General features: G+C 49.0%; 1 protein-coding gene across 2 annotated transcripts in view; it reads right to left on the reverse strand.

Annotated features, from left to right (window-relative positions):
- Positions 1–13,359, reverse strand: part of LOC105499152 (polypeptide N-acetylgalactosaminyltransferase 2) — a 224,600-nt gene that overhangs the window by 3,261 nt on the left and 207,980 nt on the right. For both annotated transcript variants that reach the window (XM_011771621.3, XM_011771622.3), the window contains exons 13-15: positions 13,092–13,175; positions 10,947–11,073; positions 1,860–1,979 (exon numbers count right to left, since the gene is read on the reverse strand). In XM_011771621.3, the coding sequence (XP_011769923.1) occupies positions 1,860–1,979; positions 10,947–11,073; positions 13,092–13,175 (331 nt within the window). The remainder of the gene's footprint in view (positions 1–1,859; positions 1,980–10,946; positions 11,074–13,091; positions 13,176–13,359) is intronic.

Below are 13,359 nucleotides of genomic sequence, written 5' to 3' on the forward strand. Positions count from 1 at the left end.
GATGTGGATTATGACCAGAACCCTACAGAGGGGCTCCCGCTGCCAGGAATCTGGGACTCCACAGAGCAGGGAAGGAGGAGCACCCAGAGCTGGCGCAGGGGTTTGGAGACAGACAGGTGAAAGAGGGCCCTCTGCAAGCATCTCCCTGACAACTGGGGTCTGAACAGGGGACTCGGTCCTGGCCTGGTCTTCCCAGATGACTCTAGGTTGGAGGCAATGACTTTCTGAGCCTCAGCTTTCCGTGCTGTGAAATTAGGGTTGGACTAGGGTTAGCCTGAGTCTTGGGGTTGAAATATATACGTATATATATACGTATATATATACACACTTGGCTCCAGTAGGCTCCGAGCCTCAGTTTCCCTACATCCCATCTATCTCTAAGGACCAACTGTAAGAACAGGGGCAGGCATTCCAAGTATGGGCATGCTAGGACGACCTTTTGTGCTTGCATTCCTATTCTTAACACTGTTACCCCATGCCTTGAGAAAGCGTGTGCCCACAAGCTGCTACAAGGGAATATGTCAGAGAAAACCAGCTTAGAAGGCAGGTAGAAAGTCTATTCTGAAATGATTAAAGAAACTGTGTTTGTATGTGTGTGTGTATGTGTATATATGTGTATACATGTGGTGTGTATATATGTATATGTGACGTGTATATATACATATATATCGGTGGTGCTATGTATATGTATATATGTGGTATGTATATATGTAAATCTGTGGTGTTATGTACATATATGTGGCATGTATATATATGTGGCATGTATGTATATATGGCATGTATATATGTGTATATGTGGTGTGTATATATGTATACAGCATGTATGTATATATGTGGCGTGTATATATGTGGTGTGTGTATATATGTATATGTGGTGTTTGTATATGTATATATATGTGGCATGTATATGTATATATGTGGCATGTGTATATATGTATATGTGGCATGTATATATGTGTAGTTTATATGTGTATGCATGTGGCATGTATATATGTCTATGTGGCATATATATGTATATATGTGGCATGTATATATGCATACATATGTGGCATGTATATGTGGTTTGTACATATGTATATATATGTGGCGTGTATATATATGTGGTGTGTGTATATATGTGTATGTGGTGTTTGTATATATGTATATATGTGGCATGTATATGTATATATGTGGCGTGTATATATGTATACGTGGCATGTATATATGTGTGTGTTTATATGTATATATGTGGCATGTATATATGTATGTGGCGTATATATGTATATATGTGGTATGTGTATATATGTATATATGGTGTGTATATATGCATATATATGTGGCGTGTATATATGTGGCGTGTATATATGTGGTGTGTATATATGTGTGTATGTGTATATATGTATATATATGTGGTGTGCATGTATGTGTATATGTGGTGTCTATATATGTATATATGTGGCGTGTATATGTGTATCTATATGTGGTATGTGTATATATGTGTGTATATATATGTACACACATATACAGACACACACTTGCATTATGTATCAAGTACCATCCATTTGAACATTAATCATTTAGAATTTCTGTAAATTTAAATAGAAAAAAGTATTTGATGATTAAACAAAAATAGACAATTTCTCTTTAAAATTTTCAGTGGCATAGGGAAGAGAATGAGAATATAATCAGAAATAAGCAACAGTAGGCTTGTGGCTTAAGTCCAATAGGGTGGCTAGACATTATTTATAGTGATGCAAAAGAACACCTAAATACACGCAGAGATGGATGCTTCGTGAGGCTGCGCAGAGCAAGAGGGCGCAGGCCGTGGCTGCCCTGGTCTGGGTTAATCATGGGCACCCACGGGTGCCTGCAAGCCGTACCTGTCTGCTGTCATTTTCTCGGCAGCCCTGCAGCTTTATAAGAGAGCCCGGTGCCCGGTCCACCACAGTAAGGCACAAATCCATGTGCTTCACCGACTTCTCCTTTGTCAAGGCCCATTCCTGGAACACAAAACCAGAAGTCAGAGGCGTGCTATGCACCGGGCTGTGAAAGGAACGAAGGGGCACCAATGAGGGCTCCAAAAGGAAAGGGGTCAGGGTGCGGAGCTTAGATTCAGAACCCCTGAGCCACCTGAGAACGAAAGAATTACTTTTTGCTAACGGCAAATTTATAACACCAGAGGTGTGGGAGAACCTCACAATTGAGCAGTCAGATGGCTGAGTGATGTGCAGAACTGCTTTGAGGATCTCAGTAACTAAAATAAAACTATTAACTATTTTAGCCCCAAATACAAGTTAGACTGCCTTGTTCATTTTTCTATAATTCAGTGCGAATTGTAAAAACTGTGGCACAAGCTTGGTTATACACCAGGTAGACACTTGGCAACTGGTCCACCCATGCTGTTTTGGGATGACTGCCCTCATGCAGGTATAGCCTGCAAACAGCATTGATGAATGTGGACTCTAGTAAATAACACATTGCATATCGAAGCAAAATATATCATGTATAGCCTCCTAAGTGAATGCTAATTAATCTATGGATACTCATGAAGCCCTCTGAAAACGGGAGGAATAGATCTATGCATTTCTCCGCACACATTACAGCTAAATTTAATCAGGTGCTATGTGCCAGGCATTATTTTAAGCCCTTTATACAACAGCTCCATGAGGGCTACTATTATTCTCATTTTATAGATGAGAAAACTGAGCTAGAGAGTGTTTAAATCACAAGCCCGTGATGTTAACAAACAGAAACACATATATACATATAAACACACACAAGTTATAGGCTGCGACAGGGTGAGAGGACAACCATTTTGGATACTAAACAAGACATGGTCCCAGGCGGCAGAGGAGGCCAGAACCTGTTCCGGGGAGGGCCACAGCAGGGACGGGGCTTCTGACCATCACTCTCCACTTGTCCCACTCAAAGGGATGAACACCCCTTAATATCCAGAGGCAGCAAGGCCTTTTCCAGCTTAAAACCCCATAGGGACTCACTATCTGCTTCCATCCCCTTCCACTCTAAGCCCTGGCACGCTGCGGTGGCCCTCCCCTCCCTCCGTCTGCCTGTCTTTCCGTCGGTCTGTCCCATGACCACCTGCTGCACACCTGCATGACACAGGTGCTGTCACACAGCTAGGCTCACTTTCTAGTGGGGAAAATGAAAGACACACAAATAAATGTATTCTGTAACTATTATGTGCTATGAAGACACTGTTTTTCTTTTTTCTTGGTTCTTGGAAACAGAGTAAGGAAAGGAATAAATAGTGTTTAAAGAAGCCTCACTGCCTAGTACCTACATCATGTTGGAACCAATAGTCCATCATTAGAAAAACATCAAAAGCTGACGATTCAGCCGGGTGTGGTGACTCAGGCCTATAATCCCAGCACTTTGGGAGCCAAGGCGGGAGAACTGCTTGAGGCCAGGAGTTCGAGAGCCTAGGCAACATGGCGAGACCTTGTTTGTACTAAAAATAAGTTGACCGGGTGTGGTAGTGTACATCTGTGGTCCCAGCTACTTGGGAGGCTGAGGTGGAAGGATCGCTTGAACCTGGGAAGCTGAGGCTGCAGTGAACCGTGATTGTGCCACTGCATTCTAGCCTGGGTGACAGACCGAGACCCTGTCACAAAACCAAACCAAACCAAACCAAACCAAACCCTAAAGAGTCCAGCATTCAGACCTTACATAACCAGTGGCGGGGTGCGCCATCTCCAGCCCTCAGCATCAGCAGAGGGGATGCAGAGGCACGGATGCCCATCTAGGAAGCAGTGAAGAGACCTTCACCTGTCTGAAGACTTCCTTCTCCCCTAACAGGGAGGGAGGCTTGGGCAAGCCTGCTCATTTCCCAGGTCTTCCATTTTCTCACCTCTTAATTTGTGTTCCTCACATTCTACTCCATGAGGAATTCTAGGAAAAACGGATTCTAGGTCAAATAAATTTGGGAAACAGATGTTGTGCTGTGTTTATCCCTTGGAAATTCAGTCTATTAAAGGCTCTGAAGAGTCCTAGAGTAGAAGCACCTGCTTGGCCTGTGCATTGTGGCATCCCAAACACGGTGTGGAGGGAGCCCTGACCCACCCACTCCTGCCGGCCACATTCTTTGGGGAAGGCCACCCGACTTTGAGTCGAATCCCAACATTCTATGATGTTGTCATTCAACATCGGTGGGTTCCAGCCAGCTCTTCTAAGCACCCACAGGCACTCCACATCACCCATACTCTGGGATAGTATGACACCATAAACATAATTATTTGGTCTCTGCCCCTGGTTTCTGGCACAACCACAAGGCTCCTAAAACGCTTGCCATTTCCTGAGCCACAGGGGTTTTCAGACCGTCTTTCATTCTAGTGTTTGGTCTTTGACTTCGGTTCCTGACAGACAGCTCCTAATCCCTTGGAATTTCTTGGGTGATGGGAGTGTCTTTTGTTCTAATGGGCTCCTGGATGGGGCTGGTCACCAGAAAGACCAGGTTATGCTGAGAAGCTTGAAACGGGTCAGTCCCCCACCACCCCATCCTCTGGGAAGGGGAGAGGAGCTGGAGATCATGCCCATGTGATGAGGCCTCCGTCAAAGTCCCTGCACTCCGGGATGTGGCTGCCGGACACACGGAGGCGCTGGGAGAGCAGCACACCTGGAGAGGGCACACCTGGAGAGGGCACACCTGGAGAAGGCATGGAAGCTCCGACACCCCAGCTCCACACCGTGCGCTATGCATCTCTCCCATCCAGCTGCTCCTGGGTTTCAGTCTTTCCTAATAAACAGGTAAACCAGGAAGTAAACCATTTCCCTGAGTTCTATGAACTGTTCTTGCAAATGAATGAATTCAAGGTGAGGTTGTGGGAGCCCTGAGTTAGAGTCACACAGCAGGTGACAACTTGGACTTGTGACTGGCATCTGAAGCAGGAGCATCTTGTGGGAGGAAGCCTTTAACCCATGGGGTCTGTGCTAACTCTGGGTAGGCAGTGTCAGAACTGAATTGACAGGTAGGACACTCAGTGTCTGCAGAGAATTGGAGAATTGCTTGGTGTGGGGGGAAAAGCCCATTTGGCTGGTGTCAGAGGTGAGAAGTTTGGTGAGAGTATAAAGGAGGAAAAGCAGCTTGTTTTTTTCCTATTCACTGGGTCACAGAGTATGGAAGGTGTGGAGTGTAGAGAGGAAGCCGTGGGTATTTCCCGTATGCAGATGGCGTTCAGGATGGAGAGGGCAAGAAAGAAGCACATTGTTCTGTCCCTGCACTCACAGGTGCCAGGGACACCACAAAGGACATTTGAAACTGTGGCACATAGAGACGCCCACTCACGATGAAGAGGAGAGTCCTGAGTAAGGGGGACAACGCTGGTATGGAGAAGGGTTCCAGACTGTCCTTGGCAGCAGGTGTTGGCAGATGCTGGATGGTCTGCTGACACCCAGTTAAAGATCATGTCTGAATGTTTCTCTAACCTCCTTGCTATTGTGTGCTTAATTACTGTAAAGCAGACTTTACATAGGATTCCAGAAAAACTAATTCAGCTGGGCAAACAACAGAGCTGGTTGCCGTTTTGTTCTTCTGTTGCATTTCAATTATCTGAATTTGTAAAATAAAGTTCATAAATATTTAAGAAATGCTTTTTTGAGCTGCCACTCTTAAAAGGCATGGCCATTCATTTTCTCATTTCCTGTGTGTCTGCCAAGGTTCAGCAGGAAACCAGATAACAAACCTCACTCTTCCAAAGCACCAGGCCCTATTTTCAGTTGGGAAATATTACTTACCCTCTCGTTTCTCATCCGTGTCACATGCTATGCAAAAAAGCATCACTTTCTGTTAGTTCAGAGAGGACTCACGCACAGCAGGTTTGTGAGCTGGAACATCTGAGCCACACTGTCTAATGTGCTAGCTACAGGGCACACGGGGTCATTTACATTTAAATTCACCAGAATGAAATGAAATTAAACTTGTAATTCACACTAGTCATATTTCAAGTGCCCAGTTGCCACAATGTGGCTGATATACTGAATGGCAGATCTGGAGCATCCCATCATAGCACATGGTTCTACTGGAAAGCACTGATTAGACAGTAGCCCAGGGAGTAAGGTGCTCCCAAGCTGAGGCTATAACATGCATCAACATGCATCATGTCATCCTGCCGTCTCACGTCACATTGTACCTGCTGATGTGTTCATCTTTCCACTAGAAAACCCCTGCTCCTCAACTCCCATTTTTTAAAATGTTTATTTATTTTTTTGAGACAGAATCTCACACCGTCGCCCAGGCTGGAGTGTAGTGGTGCGATCTCGGCTCATTGCAACCTCCACCTCCCTGGTTCAAGCGATTCTCCTGCCTCAGCTTCCCAAGTAGCTGGGATTACAGGTGCCCACCACCACACCCAGCTAATCTTTTGTATTTTTAGTACAGACAGAGTTTCACCATGTTGACCAGGCTGGTCTCGAACTCCAGACCTCATGATTTGCCCATCTCGGCCTCCCAAAGTGCTGGGATCACAGGCATGAGCCACCTTGCCTGGTCCTAATTTGTATTATTTTAGAAACACGGTCTCACTCTGCTGTTCAGGCTGGAGTGGAGTGGTGCAATCACAGCTCACTACAGCCTCGACCTCTGGGGCTTTAGCAATCCTCCTGTCTCAGCATCCTGAGTAGCTTGGACTACAGGTACAGGCCATCACACCCGGCTAATTTTTTTTTTGGTAAAGACGGAGCTTCCCTATGTTGTCCAGCCTGGTCTTGAACTCCTGGCCTCAAGCAATCCTCCTGCCTTAGCCTCTTAAAGTGCTGAAATTACAGGTGTGTGCCACTGCACCAGGCCAAATCCTCATTTAGAATCACTTGGTAGCTCTTAAAGATCTGGTGGTGCCCTCTGACCCTGACAAATTAGATCAGGCTCTCTGGGCACAGCAACCGGCATCAGCATTTAGTAAAAGTTCTCTGGGCAGACTGGGTGTGGTGGCTCACGCCTGTAACCCCAGCACTCTGGGAGGTCGAGGCATGTGGATCACTTGAGGTCAAGAGTTCGAGACCAGCCTGGCCAACATAGTGGAATCCTGTCTCTACTAAACATACAAAAATTAGCCAGGTGTGGTGGCACGTGCCTGTAATCCCCGCTAATTGAGAGGCTGAGGCAGGAGAATGGCTTGAACCTGGGAGGCGGAGGTGGCAGTGAGCTGAGATTGCACCACTGCACTCCAGCCTGGGCAACACAGCCAAACTCCACCTCAAAAAAAAAAAAAAAAAAGTTATCTGAGCAATTCCAGGATGTGGCCATTGGAGGGGGACTGAGAGCGGGCAGGGAGTCACCACTTACTGCTGGAAACGAAGGGAAAGCCCGCGTGTGAGAACAGTAATGGCTGCACCGTTAGCAAAAAGGAAAAGCAAAAGCAGAGCGGGAGAAGCGCCCTGCAGATCCAATCTTGTTGATTCCTTGGCACAGCCCTTCGCTGACCCCTGAAGTTCGTGCAGAGGCGAGGAATGGGTGCCCTGTGTCAAAGGTCTGTGCTGTGGCTGCCCTCAGCACTGTGCCCTCTGCTCAGTGCCCCCACCGTGCAGCGAGGAATCCTGGAGACCCTCTACTGGGCAGGACGAGGGGGCGGGGGCGAGGGCCACAGCCCTGAAGGCGGGACACAGGCTGTCCTCCTGAGGGCAGGTGAGGAGGGTCACAGGCAGCAGCTGCACAAGTCTTTGGTTCCCGTAGACCTGCTGCCTCCACAGGGCCCGGACTCTGTCTCGTGTTACCAGCTGTGCAGTAATTAAGGAGCAATGCTGGCGGTGGGGCGAGCCAGTCACAGAGCCTGACGCACGGGGGATGAAGCTGGGGCCAGAGACTCTGATGACCAACTCTCTCGGCTGGGGCCTGGACACACGCTTCTGTTTAATGTGCTGTAGCATAAGGTGTGTCGCCTTCCAGCAGAGGTGCCGACTCAGAGAGGAGTGACCTCTCCAACCTTCCGTGAATCATTAGAACATTGCAGAGTGACAGCGGGAGCTCCAGTGATTAAACACGGAAGTGAGGCTGGCCAGAGATCACAAGAGGCCCAACACCCAGACAGTACGGAACCTGGGTGGGCACGTCGTCCGTTTTGTCATCCACAGACCAGAGGTAAGCTTCACCCAGCCCCACACGAATTATCCACGTCTGTGTTTGGTGAAACCCGCATTAATGCTGTGTGACCGACCAAGCCCTGCAGCACCGTCTGTCCGGTTTAGACGAAACCCAGCTTGCTGAGAATAGGAACCAGCACCTCCCCCTTCCTCACGGAGCTCCGCTTCTCTGAGGGCATTTTGGTGGATTTTCACTAAGTTCTAGATGGAAACATACAAAATATCTCTTCCCAAGCTCACTGCTTTCCAGATCTCAAGAATGAAGCCCAAACCGTGGAAAGAAACATGCTGTGATCAGTGTAGAAGGAACACAGCCTGCGAGACGCCTCCTCCAATCACACCTGGACCACAACAGGAGCCACAACAGCACCGCACAGGGCCCTCCATCACCTCTGAGTGAGTCCCTTGGGCCCCCACTTCCCAGCAGTGACTGAGAACACAGTTAACGGCAGGGTCTTGGAAGGAGGGGCTACAAAGACACAGAAGCATGGTCACAGCGGGGACGGCACCTTCCCCTCCGCCTCTGCCCACCCCGCCAATACCAGCTGGCTCCTCCTCCTTTTACCCGCTTCGTCTTCCACTCTCTTTGTCCTTCCCTCCCTCTGTATGGGTTCCTCCCTCCAGGTGACTCCTGACATTGGTGGGGCCTGTGATGAGTACCCACGGGGGCTCAGCTGCTACAGTGTGAAATACCTAAAACTGGTCCATTAGGCTACAGCCAAAGGCTGGCTTGTGTGTGCACCCACACCTGAAGCCTGCTCCCCGGGAGTGTCCTCACAGCCCAGAGGCTACACACAGACGCCAGGGCCTGGGAGTCTGGGAATGGCATGCAGTCCTGCCACGCGGCAGAGGGAAGCTCGTGATTAAACATGGAGGTGAGGGCAACAGGAATAACAGGAGGTGCAGCCACCCGGACAGCACAGAGGTGAGCAGGTGCCTCCTCTGTTTCATAACCCACAGTGGCTCCTCCACTTCAAGAACTCCACTGTGAGGAGGCGAGGGATTGCTTTGTTTACCTCCTAATCCCTTTCTCTAACAAAATAGTACCGCCAAGTAGAAAACCCTCCAACAGTATTTCTCAAAAGGACAGAGATCAATGATATGAAGTCATGTATAGGAAACAGACAGCAAAACAAGCTCTGCATTTGAGTAACAGAGAAAAAGAAGAAAGAAGCAGCACATGAGTCTAGGTGCATGTGCATAAGGAAGAGAGGAGGACTGAGCCCAGGAATCATGAGAAGAGAGCTGTTGTGTGAGAACGTGATGAGCGTATGTGCTATTGTGTGTGTGTGTGTGTCACACACGTGCACAGGCACTGGAAGCACACTCATACCTGTCAGCAAACCTGACCCACTGGCTCTTTCCCAAACACAGCATCACATTTAGCTATTCCAAACCATCGAGACTGCTGACGCTGATACGGAGAATCCAGGATCAACTCTACCAAAACCACACGAGAAAATGAGGCTGTCTCTTATTTTCTGACTCATCAAAGCCAAATATCTTCTATTTAAGGGCTGAGGATTTAGGGGAACCTGGGCCAGGCCCTGGCTACCTGCCCCATGCCCATGCTGGATGGGCACTGGCCCAGTCAAGTCCCAGGCAGGCAGGTTCCTCTCTCTCTTCTAATTTAGGATGTCCAGGCCATTGCAAGTAACTGCTAAAACCACATCACCAAGTGAAGAAAGGAGTCAAGGTATTTGTGGATTGTGGTCTGCCTGGACACTCACTTGGGAGGCACACCCAGCTTTACACAAAAGCACATGCCCCCTTTCAAAAATACTTCCAGTTAAAGAAAGTTAAGAAATCAATACATTCAGGATACATACACGGAGTTAACCTGCCTTTTTAAAAACTGCAGGCTCTCCCAGCGCCAGGCAAGTTTTCAGGAAGGTGGTAAGAGGACACAGGATTTTCACCCAATCCCTGTTATTATCTCATGGGAAAACTGTTTTTAGAATCCAAAGTCTCAGCTGGACCCATCAAGCCTTCATTTTGCCTCTCCTTTGCGATGACAGGAGAAGAGAAGGTAGTGTTTTTTTTTTTTTTTGAGACAGTTTTGTGCTCTTGTAGCCCGGGCTGGAATGCAATGGTGCGATCTCGGCTCATAGCAACCTCCGCCTCCCAGGTTCAAGCAATTCTCCTGCCTCAGCTTCTCGAGTCGCTGGGATTACAGATGCCCACCACCACGCCTGGCTAATTTTTTGTATTTTTAGTAGAGATGAGTTTCACCATGTTGGCCAGGCTGGTCTTGAACTCCTGACCTCAGGTGATCCAACCACCTCAGCCTCCCAAAGTGTTGGGATTACAGTCGTGAGCCACTGCGCCTGGCAGTTGTGAGATTTTATGCCTCTAGGAAAAGGTGTGTATGTGTGTAACTGAAGCAATTAATACTGAATATCTTCTATCTTAAACTATTATCATCTAACAGGCAGGGGCTGTAACTAGCAGCTGCCTTAGTGCCCACAGTTCAGAATCTGTTATATAGGGGTACCAGGCAGGTGTAGACATCATATTCTGGGGCCAGACGCAGAGGCAGAATGAGTGCTTTGGGGTTGAGTGCACGTGGCCGAGAGGACAGAGCTGGCGGGAAGAAGACCAAGGGCCCTGCAACCAGCAACTGTGACCAGTGCACCCTTGCCACTGCAGCAGAGCCTGGTCCGAAGCTGATGACAGAGCTGATGCGCCAAAGTGTGTGACATCCTATCTGGCCCTGGGGCTGGCTGCCAAAGAGGCTGTGGCCAGCAGGAGCCAGGCGCTTCCTCAAAGACATCACTTATCCCAGGAGAAAGGTGGTAGCTAGGACTTCTAACCTCAGGACCCCCGACTCTGCTCTCTTTGGGCCTGCAGGTGACCTGGCTTCCCCATGCACATACCTGGTTTCCCCCAGCATTGTGACATTCATAAACTCCAACCACACCATCAGCAAAGTGTCCCAAGGTGTCCAGGCAGTTAGTTCCCTGCTGCAAGGCCCCAAAAGCTATATCCTGATGGTCTGGAACCCTGAAAAACAAGGTGAGAATCACCTGCTTAATTGCACATGACCACCAGCTCCCGTCCACCAGCCCCTTTCTCATCGGTTTCATGACAGGTGATAGGAACGAGAGAAAGACCCAGTGACCAGGCATCGTGCCCCTTCCTACCACAGGTAGTGTGTGTCAGGGACACGGCATTTCTCCCCGGCTCTGGACTTCCAACACTTTAAGACTGTATGTTGGAGAAGTATTCTTTATATTCTATATCAGGTCTTTTTTTTTTTTTTGGAAAGGAAGGAAAAGCTCCTGATACTCTTCAATGTTAGTCTTATTGGAGGTCATTTAGAAAATCAGTGTGGCCAGATCCTGTTGCCTTGAACTTTCCAATACACTTAGGATCTGACCTTTATTCAGTCAAGACGGGAAAGGTGAGTAGACTTGTCAGGTGGCCTGATGCGAACAAAGCCACAGCCACGAGGAAAAACAACATGCTTCAGAACCAGATCCGAACCTCAGCCCAACTCTGCCAGGTGCTGGCTTTCAGGCAAGACTCCCTTCCTCTGAAGCTCGATTTGCCCTTTCGTAGGCTACGGGCTGCCCAGATCTGCTGCAAGCGTTACATAAAACATTTTGTGTAAAGCACGCGGCCCGGTGCCTGGCTCGTAGGAAGTACTCAGTAAATGGCAGTGATATTACAGACACAAAACATGAGGCTGGCGTCTCCCTCACCCCCCAGAGGTAGGGGAAGCAGATTTGCCAGCTGGGATGGTGCTCAGGTGTGGTCTTCAGTGGGTGCAGGGCCCAGTGTCACTACAAACCATGGGTGACCTCTGTGAGAAACTGCAGTCCACTGTGACTGAAAAAGCAAAGTGAGTAGCATGGTTGGGTTAAAATCCACTGAAGTGAAGCCCCGCTTTGGCTGATGGAGAGTTGATGATCAGCGGTTTCCCACTGGTGACCACTGCTGCTCTTAATCCCCAGCAAAAACTGTCCTGCGCGGCAGGGATCCGAGGGAGAAGGACGCTGTGTTCTCTCCTGTTCTCCTCCTAGGGGGGATGGGCCACCTGGCGCCTGACATGTTACTTGAAAAGCAGAGGAAATGGTTCCAAAGAGCCAAGTGAGCGAACAGGAGCAACACAGAGAGGCCGCATTACCTAACTGTCCAACAAATCTCCATGACAAGGGCTCTGAAGGAGCCGTTAGCGGAAAGATAATGGTGGCAAGTCTTGCATTCAGGCACTGTGCTGGAGATATGTGAGCCGCTGTAAAATGCTCTGGGAATATTTAGAATAAGGAATGTGCCGCATTAAGGCACGATCTGCCTGACAGTCCTTTAAGACGAAGTGCAGGTGGCTCCTCCACCCCAGCGGATCCACAGGTAGGTTATCAGCGGGTCCCTCCGGATGGGAGCTTGTATTCGCTTAAAACAAGAGGCCGGGTGTGGAAATAATGCTCGGAAAGGTGTTTCTGCCACGAATCCTCCGGAGGGCCGCAGGGCAGCGGCATTATTACTCCTGTCTCACACGTGATTAAGCCAGCTGGGAGGAGGGAGGCACGTGGGCAGGTCCCCACGCTCGGAGCCTTGTTGGGGCCATTACCTGCTGGCCCACAGGAGCAGCAAGGGTGAGCGCAGCAGATCAGAGGCAGGCGAAGGCGCCCGGCGGAGGGGATTGAGGGCTGGCCGCAGACAGCGCACGCTTGCGGAGGCTGGAGACTGCTCCCAGACACTCAAAAAGGGTCTGTCAGACACCAGTCCTCCGGGTCACCCAGCCCATCACCTTGCCAATGGAGAACAAGCCAAAACCAAGGGACTGCCTCTGGGACTCTGAAGCATGGGAGGGCAGCTCTGCAGGATGGAGAGCAGCAGGCCAACTTGGGAACAGATTCTCAGGTCCACGCCATGGGGTGAGACCACAGACTCTCACTGGGGCCCAGGTGCCCAGTCTCATGCCTGCAGCAGCACCTCCATTTCCCCTCTGCTGCTTCTCTGGCCTTACTGGTTTCTAAGCCCTTATAAAGTGAAACCCCAGATCCCTGGGGACTTACCTTAACTCTGGATAGACATTTTCAAGGTACCATTTGAAAGGCTTGCAGCTAAGTTTCTTCCTAAGCTCCAATCTGCTCTGAATACTGGAGAAGGAAATAAGATTCCTTTATAAATTTTAAGAATAGATGGGCTTTCTACATCAAACTTGAAAACCTGCTGAGGAGATCGGGGTTGGGGCAGGTGGTGTGGTGTGGATTGCCCACGCTCCTGTGCCCACAACCCCTTCCCGCCTTGGCACGTGGGTAGCTGTCCTCAACCCTGATGGCA

Source organism: Macaca nemestrina, chromosome 1 (genome assembly GCF_043159975.1).
Source record: "Macaca nemestrina isolate mMacNem1 chromosome 1, mMacNem.hap1, whole genome shotgun sequence".
NCBI classification, from domain to species: Eukaryota; Metazoa; Chordata; class Mammalia; order Primates; family Cercopithecidae; genus Macaca; species Macaca nemestrina.